Source organism: Hypanus sabinus, chromosome 11 (assembly GCF_030144855.1).
Source record: "Hypanus sabinus isolate sHypSab1 chromosome 11, sHypSab1.hap1, whole genome shotgun sequence".
Classification (NCBI taxonomy): Eukaryota; Metazoa; Chordata; class Chondrichthyes; order Myliobatiformes; family Dasyatidae; genus Hypanus; species Hypanus sabinus.
Window position 1 is genome coordinate 94,078,809 of NC_082716.1, and position 15,805 is coordinate 94,094,613.

The 15,805-nt window shown below is 39.5% G+C and overlaps 1 protein-coding gene across 1 annotated transcript in view; it reads left to right on the forward strand.

Annotated features, from left to right (window-relative positions):
• The first annotated feature begins 208 nt into the window (after positions 1 to 208).
• LOC132402195 (retinoic acid receptor RXR-gamma-A-like) overlaps positions 209 to 15,805 on the forward strand; it is a 282,730-nt gene continuing 267,133 nt past the window's right edge. The window contains exon 1 of the mRNA XM_059984908.1: positions 209 to 372. Coding sequence (XP_059840891.1) covers positions 345 to 372 — 28 coding nt within the window. The 5' untranslated portion in view covers positions 209 to 344. The remainder of the gene's footprint in view (positions 373 to 15,805) is intronic.

The following is a 15,805-nucleotide window of genomic DNA, read 5'->3' on the forward strand; positions in this document are numbered from 1 at the left end:
ACTGAGGGGAAATATTTTAAGTTTTAAAACTCACAAATATCTCGGCAGACTGAAAGTCGGAGAAGAGGAAGAAAGGGGTGCTGGAAATAGCAACGGCCAACTTCTCTCCAAACACACATACACACACAAACACACTTTTTCTACCCCCCCCCCCACCCCCTCTACCCCTCCCCCTCTCAGGCCCCTTCTGATTGAAGAGGCTCAGAGCACAGTGAGCCAGTGGCAGGGAGAGAGGCGCTGGCCAGTCGTAGAAAGGCCATATTCCAGCGGCCGGCAGCAAATGATCCTTTCTACCCCGCTCTGGGGTACAGCTGAGGGCCGAGAGGGGGTTCCATTCCTGCGCCATGGACACCGGGACCTACCTCCACCTCAGTGAGTCTGCCTTGTTTATCTTGTATCTGTTTAAAAATAATTAGGAGGGGGAGGTGGAGAGAGAAAGCCCTCCCTGTTTTTGTATTTCAGATAGGGCTTGTTGTGGTATGTGGGGAATGCGTACGGCTGGGGCTCTGCATATGTGCGTACATACATATGCATAGTCTCCCTGTCCGAACACAGAGCTGAGACGGGGACGCGCACAGGCGTGGCAAACTGCCAGATCAGCCCTGACACCTGAACTCTCCGTCGGCCTTCCCTCCCTCCTCAGCTCCACACTCGTGTGTCTCCCACCGCATTAGAAAGGGGGAGTGGTGCAACCTCTCCCCCTCACTTCCTCAGGTTGCTGGGTCTTGGGTGCATGGAGCTGTCGAAGTCAGGTTCAGGTGATTTATGCTGCTTCCCTCGCCGCGGCCGAAGCGCGCCTGGGAAATTCAGCGCTCTTTCGCCGCAGTGTGGTACCGTTCCGGCTGGAGGGCCAGACCGCTTGCTGGAGCCCACCGGCCCCACCAGTCTGTTTCGTCAGCGGTTTGACCCCAGTCCAAGTGAGTTAGCTAGAAGCAGTCGGTCATTGGAGCCTCTCGATTTATATATAGGAGCCGTTACCAGACAGGCTGGGAACAGAAATAAATTGGCGTTTGCTCTCTGGCAGAGGTAGAGAGGGAGGGGATAAGGGGTGGTGTACTTAAGGGAGGATAGAGAGGGAAGGGGACAGTGAACGCGATGGAAGGAAAGAAAGTGGTGAGGGAGGAGGGATTATTTTGTAGCGGCAGAGTTCTGTGGCTGACCTTGTTTCATCCGTCAGCTTGCCCTTAGAATCAAAACACCAGGTTTATATGTCGAGAAATGTGTTATTTTGTGCAGCAGTACAGTGCAATACATAAAAAACTAAGTTATAAATAACAGTACAACAGAGGAATAATGAGGAAGTGGTTATGGACTGTTCAGAAATCTGGAAGGTGGATGGGAGGAAGCTGTTCCTGAAACATTGAGTGTGGCCCTTCAGGTTCCTATGCCACCTCCCCATAGTAGTAACCAGAAGAGGGAATGTTTCTTCAGCCTCTTTTGATCCTGCACATTGGAACCACCATATCGTGGTGATGCAGCCTGTCGGAATGCTTTCCACCATAAGATATAGGCTCAGAATAAGGCTGCTTGGCTCATTGAGTCTGCTCCCATTTCATATTGGCTGATCCAATTTTCCTCTCAACCCCAATCTCCTGCCGCCTTCCTGTATCCATTCCTGCCCTAGCCAATCAAGAATCTATCAACCTCTGCCTTAAATATACAATGATGAATTGGCCTCCTCAGCTACCTGTGGCAAGAATTCTACATCACCACTTTCTGGTTAAAGAAATTTCTCTTCATCTCCATTCTAAAAACATTCCCCTCTATTCTGAAGATATTGTCCTCTGCTCTTAGACTATCCCACCATAGGAAACATCCTCTCCACATCCACTCGATCAAGGTCTTTCTAGTAAAAATAATATTGGATTATGAGGAAATTGTGTTCCTGTAATTTGTTCCAGTAAAAGTCTTAAATTTGTCCAAAATGGTTGAATTTTAGAGCAAGACCAAGTCGAATGTAAAAAAGTACCAGTTTCCTGGTTACATCGGAAACACTGATCCGATAAATTTGGATTAAATTCACCTTGATTGGTTTCAGTGAGGTCTCCCCTCAAACTTTTGAATTCCAATTAATACAGGCCCTGAGCCATCAAATGCTCTTCATATGACAAGCCATTCATTCCTGGAATCATTTTCATGAACTTCCTTGTAACGCTTTCCAGTTTCAGCGCATCCATTATAAGATAAGGAGCCCAAACTGCTCACAATACTCTTAAGTGAGTCCTCACCAGTGCTTTATAAAGTCTCAGCATTACATCAGTGCTTTTGTATTGTAGTCCTCTTGAAATGAATGCTAACATTTTTTTTGTAATTTATTTTTCTATTGAAGTTCATTATCTTTTTACAATATGTTTTATTCAGTGCAACACATAAATACATCTCAACGTAACTTGTGTACATTCATATATTGTGATAAAATTGATCAAAATGTTATAGCATATCATATAAAGGTATACCACTCTGTAATCAAAAATTTAAAGATAGGTCATACATCATTAAAAAAAAAATTTTATATAAAAAAGTCAACCCCCTACCAACTACCAAAGAGAAAAGCAGATGGATGATAATGGATAAATTAGAAAAGAAAACATATTCACTTAAAAAGAGAAGATAAAAATATACGTAAAAGTCTGTGCACTGTTAAAACTTTATAAATTGGAAAAGTAATTTAGGAAAGGTCCCCAAATATAAAAAGATTGTTTCGAATTTAAGACTGAGCAGCGGATCTTTTCTAAATTTAAATAAGACATAATATCATGTAGCCATTGAAGATGTGTAGGAGGAGTAGACTCCTTCCAAGATTGCTGTCCTTGCTAAAAGAGAGGTAAAAACTAAAACCTGTTGGTTAGAAGTACTTAAAGTTATATCTTCATCTGCAATAATACCAAACAAGGCAGTAAGGGGATTTGGGTCAAACTGGACCCTAAAAAGTTGTGAGAAGGTATGGAATACTTCCCGCCAAAACTTTTCAATTTTAGGACAAAACCAAAACATGAATTAAAGAGGCATCAGCAGAGTTACATTTATTACAAAGTGGAGAAACATTCGGATAAAAACTGGACAGCTTCTTTATACGCTGATGATATTTTACTTTTTATCTCTAACACTGAAACTTCTTTACCTTTGGTTCTTTCTTTAATCTCGCAGTTTAGTTCTTTTTCAGGATATAAGCTGAACCTACATAAAAGTGAACTATTTCCTTTAAATGACCTAATGTCATCAAATGCCAAATTTCCGTTCAAAGTTGTTACGTCAATTTACATATTTAGGTGTAACAATTACTAAAAACTTCAAGAACTTATTCAAAGAAAACTTAAACCCCTTATTGAATTATGTGAAAAAGACGTTTTCTAAATGGTCCCCTCTTTTTTTATCCCTAATTGGCTGAATTAATTCGATTAAAATGAAGATTCTTCCTAAATTTTTATATCTTTTTCAGGCCTTACCTATTTTTATTCCTAAGACGTACTTTGATTCTTTAGATTTAATTTTAACCTCTTATATTTGGTATAATAAACAAGCTTGTTTAAGTAAAGTTTACTTACAAAGAAATAAAGAGATGGGTAGACTAGCCCTACCCAATTTTAGGTTTTACTATTGGGTTGCCAATATAAGGAATATTTATTGTAAAGATTGCCCATCATGGGTCTCCTTAGAAGTTAATTCTGTAAAAAAAATTCTTCTATTGTCTCTCTTCTTGGATCATACTCTTTTTCAGCAAATAAAACAACAGATAACATAATTGTGAAGTTCATTATCAAACAAACATTTCCATAAGATGTATTTCAGATATTGTACATATATATCAAAGAGTCATATTTGCCACAAATCTCCACATAATATTTATCTAAGGTATACACTTATAGAAAAGAGAGGAAAGAAAGAACAAGAAAAAGGAGAAAACTATGTCCAAAACTATGTTTTTTTTACAACATATTGTTTTGTGAGAATAAAATCAGGCCTATGAGGTGTTATGTAGTTAAATTATTTTTCCCAGTATGAATCAAATTGTTCCAACTTATGATTAACAGATGCTGTTATCTTCTCCTTTGTAAATCCATTGTAATTTCCATCCATCCATTTAAAGTTGGGCTCTCCTGTGATAACCATTTCCTGGTAAGAGTCTTTTTACCAGCCACCAGCAGTATATTCATTAAATATTTATCTCTTTTCAACCATACTTGAGGTATATACTCAAAATATATGGTCTTACTTTCTAAGGGTATTTCACATTTAAAAATGTATTGTAGGGCATTTGGTATCCCAATCCAATAGTCTTTGATAACAGGGCATTCCCAGAAAATATGATAATGGTTTGCATTTTGATTTCCACAATTTCTCCAGCAAACAGGAAGGTTACTATCATAATGGGATTTCTGAGAGGGTGTAATAAAATATAAAGTTTTTCCATCCAAACTCCCTCCAATTGCATTGATACCTACATATCATTGTCCATTCTTTCTCAGATATGATTATCCCTCCTTCCTTCTTCCATTTTGTTTTAATGTATGAAGTTGAATGTGTTTTAACAATTGACAAACCCTTATACACGCTTGAAATGATTCTACTACCGTTATCTGAATTCTATGCTTTTCTAAATAGCTCTATCGAACATGTACTTGCCTTGGTTACATTTTTAACCCTCCTATTAACATACTGTTGCATCTGTAAATACTGATAAAAGTCTTGTTTTTTGAATGTGTTTGGCTTTAAGCATTTCAAAACTGAACAGTGTTCATTCTTTCATTATATTGTGAAGAATTGTTCCTTTAGCTGTTCAATCCTTACATCCAGCATCCTGTTTATTCGGCGTAAAATCCGAGTCATATGCACACCATTTAAGAATTGCAATATCTCCCTCTTGTTTATATTCTTTAATAATAGTTTTCCATATTTTAAGAGTCCATTTCACCCATGGGTTATCAATAGTATTTATGTATGGGGATGGGAAGTATACCCTCCTCAATGTTTTTACATTGTGTGCCATATGATGGGTTGCACCAGCATATCACAGTTCTCAACTGTGCTGCAAAATAATAACCTCTCAGAGAAGGTAGGCCGCATCCCTCCCTTTTCCTTGGCTAATTGCAAACTTTGAGACGAGCTCTAGGCCTTTTACCTTGCCATATATATCTTGATAACATTTTGTTCCATTCATTGAATTGATTTCCATTAATCTCTATTGGTAGGATCTGAAAGAGATATAATAGTGTGGGCAGTATATTCTTGAACTGAGATTTAAAAAAAAGGAATTAGGTTCCATCTTGTTATATCTTGATTAATTTTTTTATATATAGGCTGACAATTGCATTCTGATAAGTTCGCCAAATCTTTTGGCATAATGATGCCCAAATATTTGACAGACTCTGTTTGCCATGCCCAGGGGTATTTGCTTTCAATTTCTCTTGGTGGGCTGTAGTTATATGAAAATAATTGTTTTTTATCTATGTTGATCTTGTATCCTGATAATTGACCATATTGTTCAAAGGTTTGCATCAAATTAGGTAAAGAGTATGTTGGTTGCCCTAAGTAGATCAAAATGTCAGCCATGTAACAGGCCAATTTATGATCTGTCCCTTTAGTAGTAATTCCCCAATATCTTCATTTTGTCTGATGTATTGAGCCAATGGTTCCAGATATAATGGTGACCATGCACAACCCTGTCTCATGCCCCTTTCTAGGGTAAAACTATTTGATAAATATCCATTGATTTTAATCCTAGCAGTAGGGTTGTCATATAGAGCCTGTATAGTTTTAATAATTGTGTCATAGAAACCAAATCTATGTAAAACTATGTAAAGAAAATTCCAATTAACCGAATCAAATGCCTTTTAAGCATCCACACTTATGACTGTTGCTTCAATTTTATTCTTTGTATATGATCCAAAATGTGATGTGTCCTTCATATATTATCTTGTGTTTGGCATTGTTGTATAAAGCCTGTCTGATCCTTATGTGTCAGTATGGGTAGAAACTCTTCGAATCGTTTGGCCATGATGGAGGTAAATAATCTATATTAATAATGGATATTGGTCGAAATGACCCACATTCCATTTTATCCTTGCCTCCTTTTGCTATAGCTGAGATTATCGCTTCCTTCCAGCTGGGTGGCATTTGTGCCTTTTTTAGAGCCCGGTTCAGTGTGGGGAGTAAGACAGGAATTAAATCATTTTTAAATTCTTTGTACCACTCTGCCATAGACCCATCTGAACCTGGTGACATGCTTAATTTAAGCCTATTAATGCAGCTTTTAGTTCAATTTCAGTTATATCTGCAGTCATCGTTCTATTTTGTTCTTTGCTTAAATTAGAGAATTCAGGAAAGTGTCAATTTGGGTTATGCTTCCCCCAGAACTTTGGAATATTGAGTTTTATAAAATACTTCAAAAGCTTCTTGAATTTCGCTTAGCTTATTTTTGATCACTTTTGTTCTTGGATCCCTAATTCTATGAATTGTATTTTCTGCTATCTTTTTTTTTCAGTTTTCAGGCCAGTATTTTCATAGACTTAGATCCACTTTCTCTATCTCTGTTTCAGAAACAAATTTTTCCTGATTTCTTGCGTAGCCAAACTTTTAATTTCATTCCTAGTTTTTTAAATTTACTCTAATGTATCCTGTGCCAAATTCAATTTGCTTTTTTCCTAGTCCCTGCAGCCTATTTTGTAATTTCTCTAATGTTTTATTCTTTATTTTTTCTTATATGAAGATATCGCTATAATTTTCCCTCTTAAGACAGCCTTCAGAGTATCCCATAGAATGGGAGGTGAAACCTCTCCATTATCATTGAATTCATTATCATTATCATTATCATTGAATTGGTAAAGACCAATTTCTTTTGTAATTTGTTCCTATAAGTAGGGATCATTGAGTAGACTTTAATTTAGTTTTCAAATAGTATTCTTTGGTTGTAGGCCAAAATCAGCAGATAAATATATAAGTACATGGTCACTTACATCTATTGTCCCAATTCCACAGGTGTTTATTTTGTCTTTGTCTTTTCCAAATGTTATGAAATAGTCTATTCTTGTATATACAGAATGGGGGGGCAGAATAATGAGTGTGATCCCTTTCTGTCGGGGAAAAGGTCCCTCCATATATCAATTAGACCAACATCCACAAAAAGTCTATTAACTTTCTTAGGTAAGGATTTTGTTTCATGGGTTTTTCTATTTTGAAGAGTCTAACTTTGGTTGTAATTGTAAATTTAAGTCTCCCCCACATATCAGACCTTCTGTTTCCGTTACCCTAATATTAGTAATTTTCTGAAAGAAACTAATATCACTTCCTGGGGTGCCTATATTCAATAGGGTAAATGAATTTCTGTCTATATTCCCCCTTACCAGAATATATCTGCCCTCCTTATCTCCCAATTTAAATACTTTTTCAAAATTTAGCTTGCTTGAGATAAGAATAGCAACTCCTCTCCTATGTCCTGATTTATATGAGGAGGAGAAAAATTAGTGAAGCTCATTCTCTTCTGTTTTCCATGCTCATTATCACTTAAGTGAGTTTCCTGTAAATAAACTACATGGGCTTGTTCTTTTTTCATTTGGATAGAATTTTACTGTGTTTGATTCGATTGGCATTTGATAAGGTTCCACATGATAGGCTCATTCAGAAAGTCAGAAGGCATGGGATCCAGGGAAGTTTGGCCAGGTGCATTCAGAATTGGCTTGCCTGCAGAAAGCAGAGGGTCGTGGAGGAGGGAGTACATTCCGATTGGAGGGTTGTGACTAGTGGTATCCCACAAGGATTGGTTCTGTGACCTCCACTTTTCGTGAATTTTGTTAACGACCTGGATGTGGGGGTAGAAGGGTGGGTTGGCAAGTTTGCAGATGACACAAAGGTTGCTGGTGTTGTGGATAGTGTAGAGGATTATCGAAGATCGCAGAGAGACATTGATGAGATGCAGAAGTGGGCTGAGAAGTGGCAGATGGAGTTCAGCCCGGAGAAGTGTGAGGTGGTACACTTTGGGAGGACAAACTCCAAGGTAGAGTACAAAGTAAATGGCAGGTTACTTGGTAGTGTGAAGGAGCAGAGGGATCTGGTGGTACATGTCCACGGATCCCTGAAAGTTGCCTCACAGGTAGATAGGGTAGTTAAGAAAGCTTAGGGAGTTTTAGCTTTCATAAGTCGATGGATAAAGTTTAAGAGTTGCGTGGTAATGATGCAGCTCTATAAAACGCAAACACAAGGAAATCTGCAGATGCTGGAAAATCAGGTAACGCACATAAAATACTGGTGGAACATAACAGGCCAGGCAACATCTATAGGAACAAAAGCTATCGACGTTTCGGGCCGAGACCCTTTGCCTGGCCTGCTGCGTTCCACCAGCATTTTGTGTGTGTTGCAGCTCTATAAAACTCTGGTCAGGCCACACTTGGAGTACTGTGTCCAGTTCTGGTTGCCTCACTATAGGAAGGATGTGGATGCATTGGAAAGTGTACAGAGGAGATTTACCAGGATGCTGCCTGGTTTAGAGAGTATGCATTATGATCTGAGATTAAGGGAGCTAGGGCTTTACTCTTTGGAGAGAAGGAGGATGAGAGGAGACATGAGAGAGCTATACAAGATATTAAGGGGAATAGATTGAGTGGACAGCCTATGCCTCTTCCCCAGGGCACCACTGCTCAATACAAGAGGACATGGCTTTAAGGTAAGGGGAGGGAAGTTCAAGGGCGATATTAGAGGAAGTTTTTTCACTCGGAGAGTGGTTGGTGCGTGGAATGCCCTGCCTGAGTCAGTGGTGGAGGCAGATACACTGGTGAAATTTAAGAGACTACTAGACAGATATATGGAGGAATTTAAGGTGGGAGGATATACGGGAGGCAGGGTTTAAGGGTCGGCACAACATTGTGAGCTGAAGGGCCTGTATTTTGTGCTGTACTATTCTATGTTCTATATACTATTAACTGCTCATTGACATTAAAATAAATGAATTTTACTTTGTCCTTAGCCATGTGAATTTATCTGTCAATATATCATTGAAATTAGCTGAATAAAACTTAATCGATCTACTCTCTGAACAAATAAGAACCAAGAAACGCAAATAATTAAAAAAAGGCAACAAAGGTGTGATTCCAAGGCTGAGGTCTCCAGTAGATGACCCTGGGTTGAGCTAGAGAAAATGTCTAGCTGTGGGGGATAACCCCTCCTACCTGTGAGTTGAGGGCCCCCATTGCAGTACCCGTAAAAGTAAGTGAACAAATCTATGTCCATTACACGGAAAAGATTTCCCTGTGTATTCCTCCCATATATATATTCTCATTTAGGTGGGGAAAATAAAGTGAATGAATGAATTTTTAAATAATTGAGTAATATAAAATCCACATTATAATAAGTATTTCTTGAGATAGGTATGGCACCATCCATTTTTGCTTCGGTTTAGCTTATCAACACTTTTAAGGTTAGCCAAACCTTATGGCTCTTCCAGAAGGGGTGAGAGATGTCTTCGGAAAACTCACAGTCTCTTCCTGATATTCCTCTCTCGCCCACCTCACATCCCCTGTTTTCTTGGTTCTCTTACTATTTCCCAAGCAGAGTGGGATAACTGCTCAGTCAGGCTTTCCCTCGGTTTGATCACGCTGATGGGCAGCCCTCTGGCCTTCATGTCTGTAGTTGCCTCTTCCACTGTCTGATATAGTTGTCCCATTTTCATAAATCACTCGCAGTTTAGCAGGGTACAGAGTTTGCAATCTAGTCTTTTCTTTCTTTACTTCAGAGTATTCCTTATGTTTCTGCAGGACTGCTGGGGGGGGGGGGGGGGTGTAATCTTGATCGAAGTATATTCATTTCCTGTTCAAAAACACCCTCTTCTTTCCCCAGGCCATTCGTAGAATCTCAGTCTTGGTATTGTATCGAAGGAATCTAATTACTAGTGAGCGTGGCTTATCTTCTCTGTCTCCAGTAGGCCTCGGGACGAGTGCACAATGGGCCCTCTCAATTTCAAGCTCCATAGTCGAGGGAATCTCCAGCGCATCCCGCAGCAACTTTCCTACAAACTCCATCATAGACAAACCCTCCGCTCCTTTGGGAACATTGTATATCCTGATATTTTTCTGTCGTGATCTTCTCTCCTGGTCAAGCAGTTTACTTTTTTGTTGATTTAATATTTTTATCGTCTTTCTTAGTATCCATTCCACATTTTGCACACGATCTTCCACCTTCTTAATTCGTGTCTTTGCCACTGCTATTTTTTGATTGACGTTGTTGAGCTCTGACTTGATATCATTTAGTTGCTGTTTTATATCTTTTTGGAATCCCCGTATCTCTTCCAGAATTTTTATCATATTTGCCACTTTGCCTGAACGAGGCCCATCGTCAGCCTCGCTATCATGCGTTCGGGTAGAAGAACTACTCGCTGCATCCCTCTTGTCCATTGGCTCTGCAGGTTTTTTATCTCCATTCTTTTTCCCCATTCTTGCCCCCTTATCAATTCAGATATTTTCAAAAGATATTATATTTGATGGATTAACGGGGCAAAATATGCATTTTTCTGGAGGAACTATTGATTTAAGCTGCCATTCTGGACGATGATGTCACCGGAACCCCCTGAATGCTAACATTTCAAATGCTTTATCTCCACAGACTCAACCTGCAAATTAATCTTTAGGGAATCCTGCACAAGGATTCCCACATCCCTTTGCGTCTCAGTTTTTTGTATTTTCTTTTACCAAAGTGCATGACCATACACTTCCTGACAGTGTTCCCTCTGCTATTTCTTTGCCCATTTTCATAATCTGTGTAAGTCCTTTCGTAGCCTCTCTCCTTCCTCAGAACCACCAGTCCCTCCACCTATCTTCATATCATCTGCAAACTTTGCTGCAAAGCTACAAATTCCATCATCTAAATCATTGACATATAATGTAAGAAGAATCGGCCCTAACACAGACCCCTGATATTATCACAGACCCCCTAATATTATTGGGCTATCTTACTTTAGTATACCATCTTTATCTTCTTAATGACTTTTTAGTTGTCTCCTGTTGGTTTTTAAAAGCTTCCCAATCCTCTAACTTTCCATTAATTTTTGGTCTATTATATACCCTCTCTTTGGCTTTTATTTGGCTTTGATTTCTCTTGTTAGCCATGATCGTGTTATCTTTTCTTTAGAATACCTCTTTCTCTTTGGGATGTATATATCATATGCTTTCTGAATTGCTTCCAGAAATCCCAGCCATTGTTGCTCTGCCATCATCTCTCCCAGTGTTCTTTTCCAACCAATTCTGGCCTTTCTCATGCCTCTTTAATTCCCTTTACCCCACTGTAATACTAATGCATCTGACTATAGCTTCTGCTTCTCAGATTTCAGGGTGAATTCGATCATGTTATGATTGCTTTCTCCTAAAGGTTCTTTTGACTTATGCTCTCTAATCAATTCTAGTTCATTGCACAACACTCAATCCAAATCAGGATGATGTGCAACTTGGAAAACTTGTCAAGCTGAGGAGGGAGAAGTTACTGATAGATGACACTAAGATTGGTGGTACAGTGGACAGTGAAGAAGGTTATCTAAGATTACAGCAGGATCTTGATGGACTTTAATTCCAGTAAATGTGAGGTGTTTGATTTTGGGCAGACAAACCAGGGCAGGATGTTACGCAGTAAATGATAGGGCTCTGGAGGGTGTTACATAAGATCATAAGACATAGGAGCAGTATTAGGACATTCAGCCCATTGAGTCTGCTTCTCCATGGCTGATCCAGGTTCCCTCTTTAAAGAAGAGAAGGAGACAAATGACAGGATATTATTAGCTGGTAAGCCTGCCTTCAGTGGTTGGTCAGATTCTTGAGTCTGTTATTAAGGGTGACGTTCTGGGGTACTTGCAAGTGCATGATAAGAGGCTGAAGCCAGCATAGTTTCCTTAAGGGGAGATCATCCCTGACAAATCTGTTGGAATTCTTTGAGGAAATAACAAGCAGGATGGACAATTTAGGATCAGTGGGAGTTGTTCACTTGGATTTTCAGAAAGCCCTTGACAGGCTGCCGCATACGAGGCTGCTAAACAAGGTAAGAGTCTAGGGTATTGCAGTCTGATACTAGCATGGATAGAAGATTGGCTGACTACCAGGAGCCAAAGATGAGAATAAAAAGAGCCTTTTTTGGTTGGTTCCCAGTGACTAATGTTATTCCACAGGGGCCAGAGTCAGATCTGCTACTTTTCACATTATGTGTTAACGATCTGGATGATGCAATTGATGGCTTTGATGCCATGCAGAAGATATAACAATAGATGGAGGGGTAGGTAATATTGAGGAAGTAGGAAGTCTGCAGAAGAACTTGGATAGGTAGGGAGAATGGGCAAAGAAGTGGCAAATGGAAAATGGCATAAAAAAGTGTATGGCTATGCACTTTGTCAGAAGGAATAAAGGTGTAGACTACTTTGTAAATAGGGAGGAAATCCAGAAATTGGAAGTACAAAAGGAACCTGGGAGTCATAGTTCAGGATTTCCTGAAGGTTAAGTTGCAGGTTGAACATAGAATATAAACTTGTGGGCCCTTCAGCCCACAATGTTATATAACCATATAACAATTACAGCACGGAAACAAGCCATCTCGGCCCTTCTAGTCCGTGCCGAACGCTTACCCTCACTTAATCCCATTGACTCACACTCAGCCCATAACCCTCCATTCCTTTCCTGTCCATGTACCTATCCAATTTTGCTTTAAATGACAATACCAAACCTGCCTCTACCACTTCTACTGGAAGCTCATTCCACACAGCTACCACTCTCTGAGCAAAGAAATTCCCCCTCATGTTACCCTTAAACTTTTGCCCCCTAACTCTCAACTCACGTCCCCTTGTTTGAATCTCCCCTACTCTCAATGGAAAAAGCCTATCCACGTCAACTCAATCTATCCCCCTCATAATTTTAAATACCTCTATCAAGTCCCCCCCTCAACCATCTATGCTCCAAAGAATAAAGACCCAACTTGTTCAACCTTTCCCTGTAACTTAGGTGCTGAAACCCAGGTAACATTCTAGTAAATCTTCTCTGTACTTTCTCTATTTTGTTGACATCTTTCCTATAATTTGGTGACCAGAACTGTACACAATATTCCAAATTCAGCCTTACCAATGCCTTGTACAATTTTAACATTACATCCCAACTCCTATACTCAATGCTCTGATTTATAAAGGACAACATACCAAAAGCTGTCTTCACCACCCTATCCACATGAGATTCCACCTTCAGGAAACTATGCACCATTATTCCTAGATCACTCTGTTCTACTGCATTCTTCAATGCCCTACCATTTACCATGTACGTCCTATTTGGATTATTCCTACCAAAATGTTGCACCTTACACTTATCAGCATTAAACTCCATCTGCCATCTTTCAGACAACTTTTCTAATTGGCCTAAATCTCTCCGCAAACTTTGAAAACCTACTTCATTATCCACAATGCCACTTAGCTTAGTATTATCTACATACTTACTAATCCAATTTACCACCCCATCATCCAGATCATTAATGTATATGACAAACCACATTGGACCCAGTACAGATCCCTGAGGCACACCACTAGTCACTGGCCTCCAACCTGACAAACTCTCTCAAACATCCACCACTACTCTCTGGCATCTCCCATGCAGCCGCTGTTGAATCCATTTTACTACTTCAATATTAATACCTAACGATTGAACCTTCCTAACTAACCTTCCGTGCGGAACCTAGTCAAAGGCCTTACTGAAGTCCATATAAACAACATTCACTGCTTTACCCTCGTCAACTTTCCTAGTAACCTCTTCAAAAAATTCAATAAGATTTATCAAACATGACCTTCCACGCACAAATCCATGTTGACGGTTCCTTATCAGACCCTGTCTATCCAGATAATTATATATACATCTCTAAGAATGCTTTCCATTAATTTACCCACCACTGACGTCAAACTGACAGGCCTATAATTGCTAGGTTTACTCTTAGAACACTTTTTAAACAATGGAACCCCATGAGCAATACGCCAATCCTCCGGCACCATCCCTGTTTCTGATGACATTTGAAATATTTCTGTCAGAGCCCTTGATATTTATACATTAACCTCCCTCAAGGTTCTAGCGAATATCCTGTCAGGACCTGGAGATTTATCTACTTTTATATTCCTTAAAAGCGCCAGTACTTCCTCCTCTTTAATCGTCATAGTTTCCATAACTTCCCTACTTGTTTCCCTTACCTTACACAATTCAATATCCTTCTCCTTAGTGAATACCGAAGAAAAGAAATTTTTCAAAATCTCCCCCATCTCTTTTGGCTCCACACATAGCTGTCCACTCTGATTCTCTAAGGGACCAATTTTATCCCTCATTATCCTTTTGCTATTAATATAACTGTAGTTATCCTTTGGATTTATTTTCACCTTACTTGCCAAAGCAACCTCGTATCTTCTTCTAGCTTTTCTAATTTATTTCTTAAGATTCTTCTTACATTCTTTATATTCCTCGAGCACCTCATTTACTCCATGCTGCCTATATCTATTGTAGATATCTCTCTTTTTCCTAACCAAGTTTCCAATATCCCTTGAAAACCATGGCACCCTCAAACTTTTAACCTTCCCTTTCAACCAAGCAGGAACATAAAGATTCAGTACCCTCAAAATTTTACCTTTAAATGACCGCCATTTCTCTATTACATCCTTCCCATAAAACAAATTGTCCCAATCCACTCCTTCTAAGTCCTTTCACATCTCCTCAAAGTTAACCTTTCTCCAATCAAAAATCTCAACCCTGGGTCCTGTCCTATCCTTCTCCATAATTATATTGAAACTAATGTTATTGTGATCACTGGACCCAAAGTGCTCCCCAACACGTACCTCCGTCACCTGACCTATTTCATTCCCTAACAGAAGATCCAACACTGCCCCTTCTCTAATTAGTACCTCTATGTATTGCTGCAAAAAACTATCCTGCACACATTTTACAAACTCCAAACCATCCATCCCTTTTAAAGTATGGGCTTCCCAGTCTATGTGTGGAAAATTAAAATCTCCCACAATCACAACCCTGTGCTTACTACAAATATCTGCTATCTCCTTGCAAATTTGCTCCTCCAATTCTCGCTCCCCATTAGGTGGTCTATGATATACTCCTATAAGTGTTGCTACACCTTTTCCATTCCTCAGTTCCACCCAAATAGTCTCCCTAGACGAGCCCACGAATCTATCCTGCCAGAGCACCACTGTAGTATTTTCCCTGACAAGCAACGCAACACCCCTCCCTCTTGTCCCTTGGATTCTATCACACCTGAAGCAACGAAATCCAGGAATATTTAGTTGCCAATCACACCCCTCCTGCAACCATGTTTCACTAATAGCTACAACATCATATTTCCAGGTATCAATCTATGTTCTAAGCTCATCCACCTTTCTTACAATGTTGTGCCGACCCTCAAACCCTGCCTCCCATATAACTAAAGTTGGTGGTAAGTACGGCAAATACAATGTTGGCATTCATTTTACAAGAACTGGAATATTAAAGCAAGAGTATAAAGTTGATGCTTCATAAATCGTTTTTCTGATTCAATTAGAAGTATTATGAACAGTTTTGGGCCATGTATCTAAAGAGGTGGTGGCATTGGAGATGTTCCAGAGAAGATTTATGAAAATGATCCTGGGGATTAAAAGTTAATGTCTGAGGACTGTTTGATGACTTTGGGTCTATATTCACTAGAGTTTGGAAGAATGATGGAGGGATCTCTGAAATTTACTGAATATTGAAAGGCCTGGATAGAGTGGACATGGAGAGGATGGAAGAGTTGAGGACCGGGGGCACAACCTCAGAATAAAAGGATGTTCCTTTAGGGC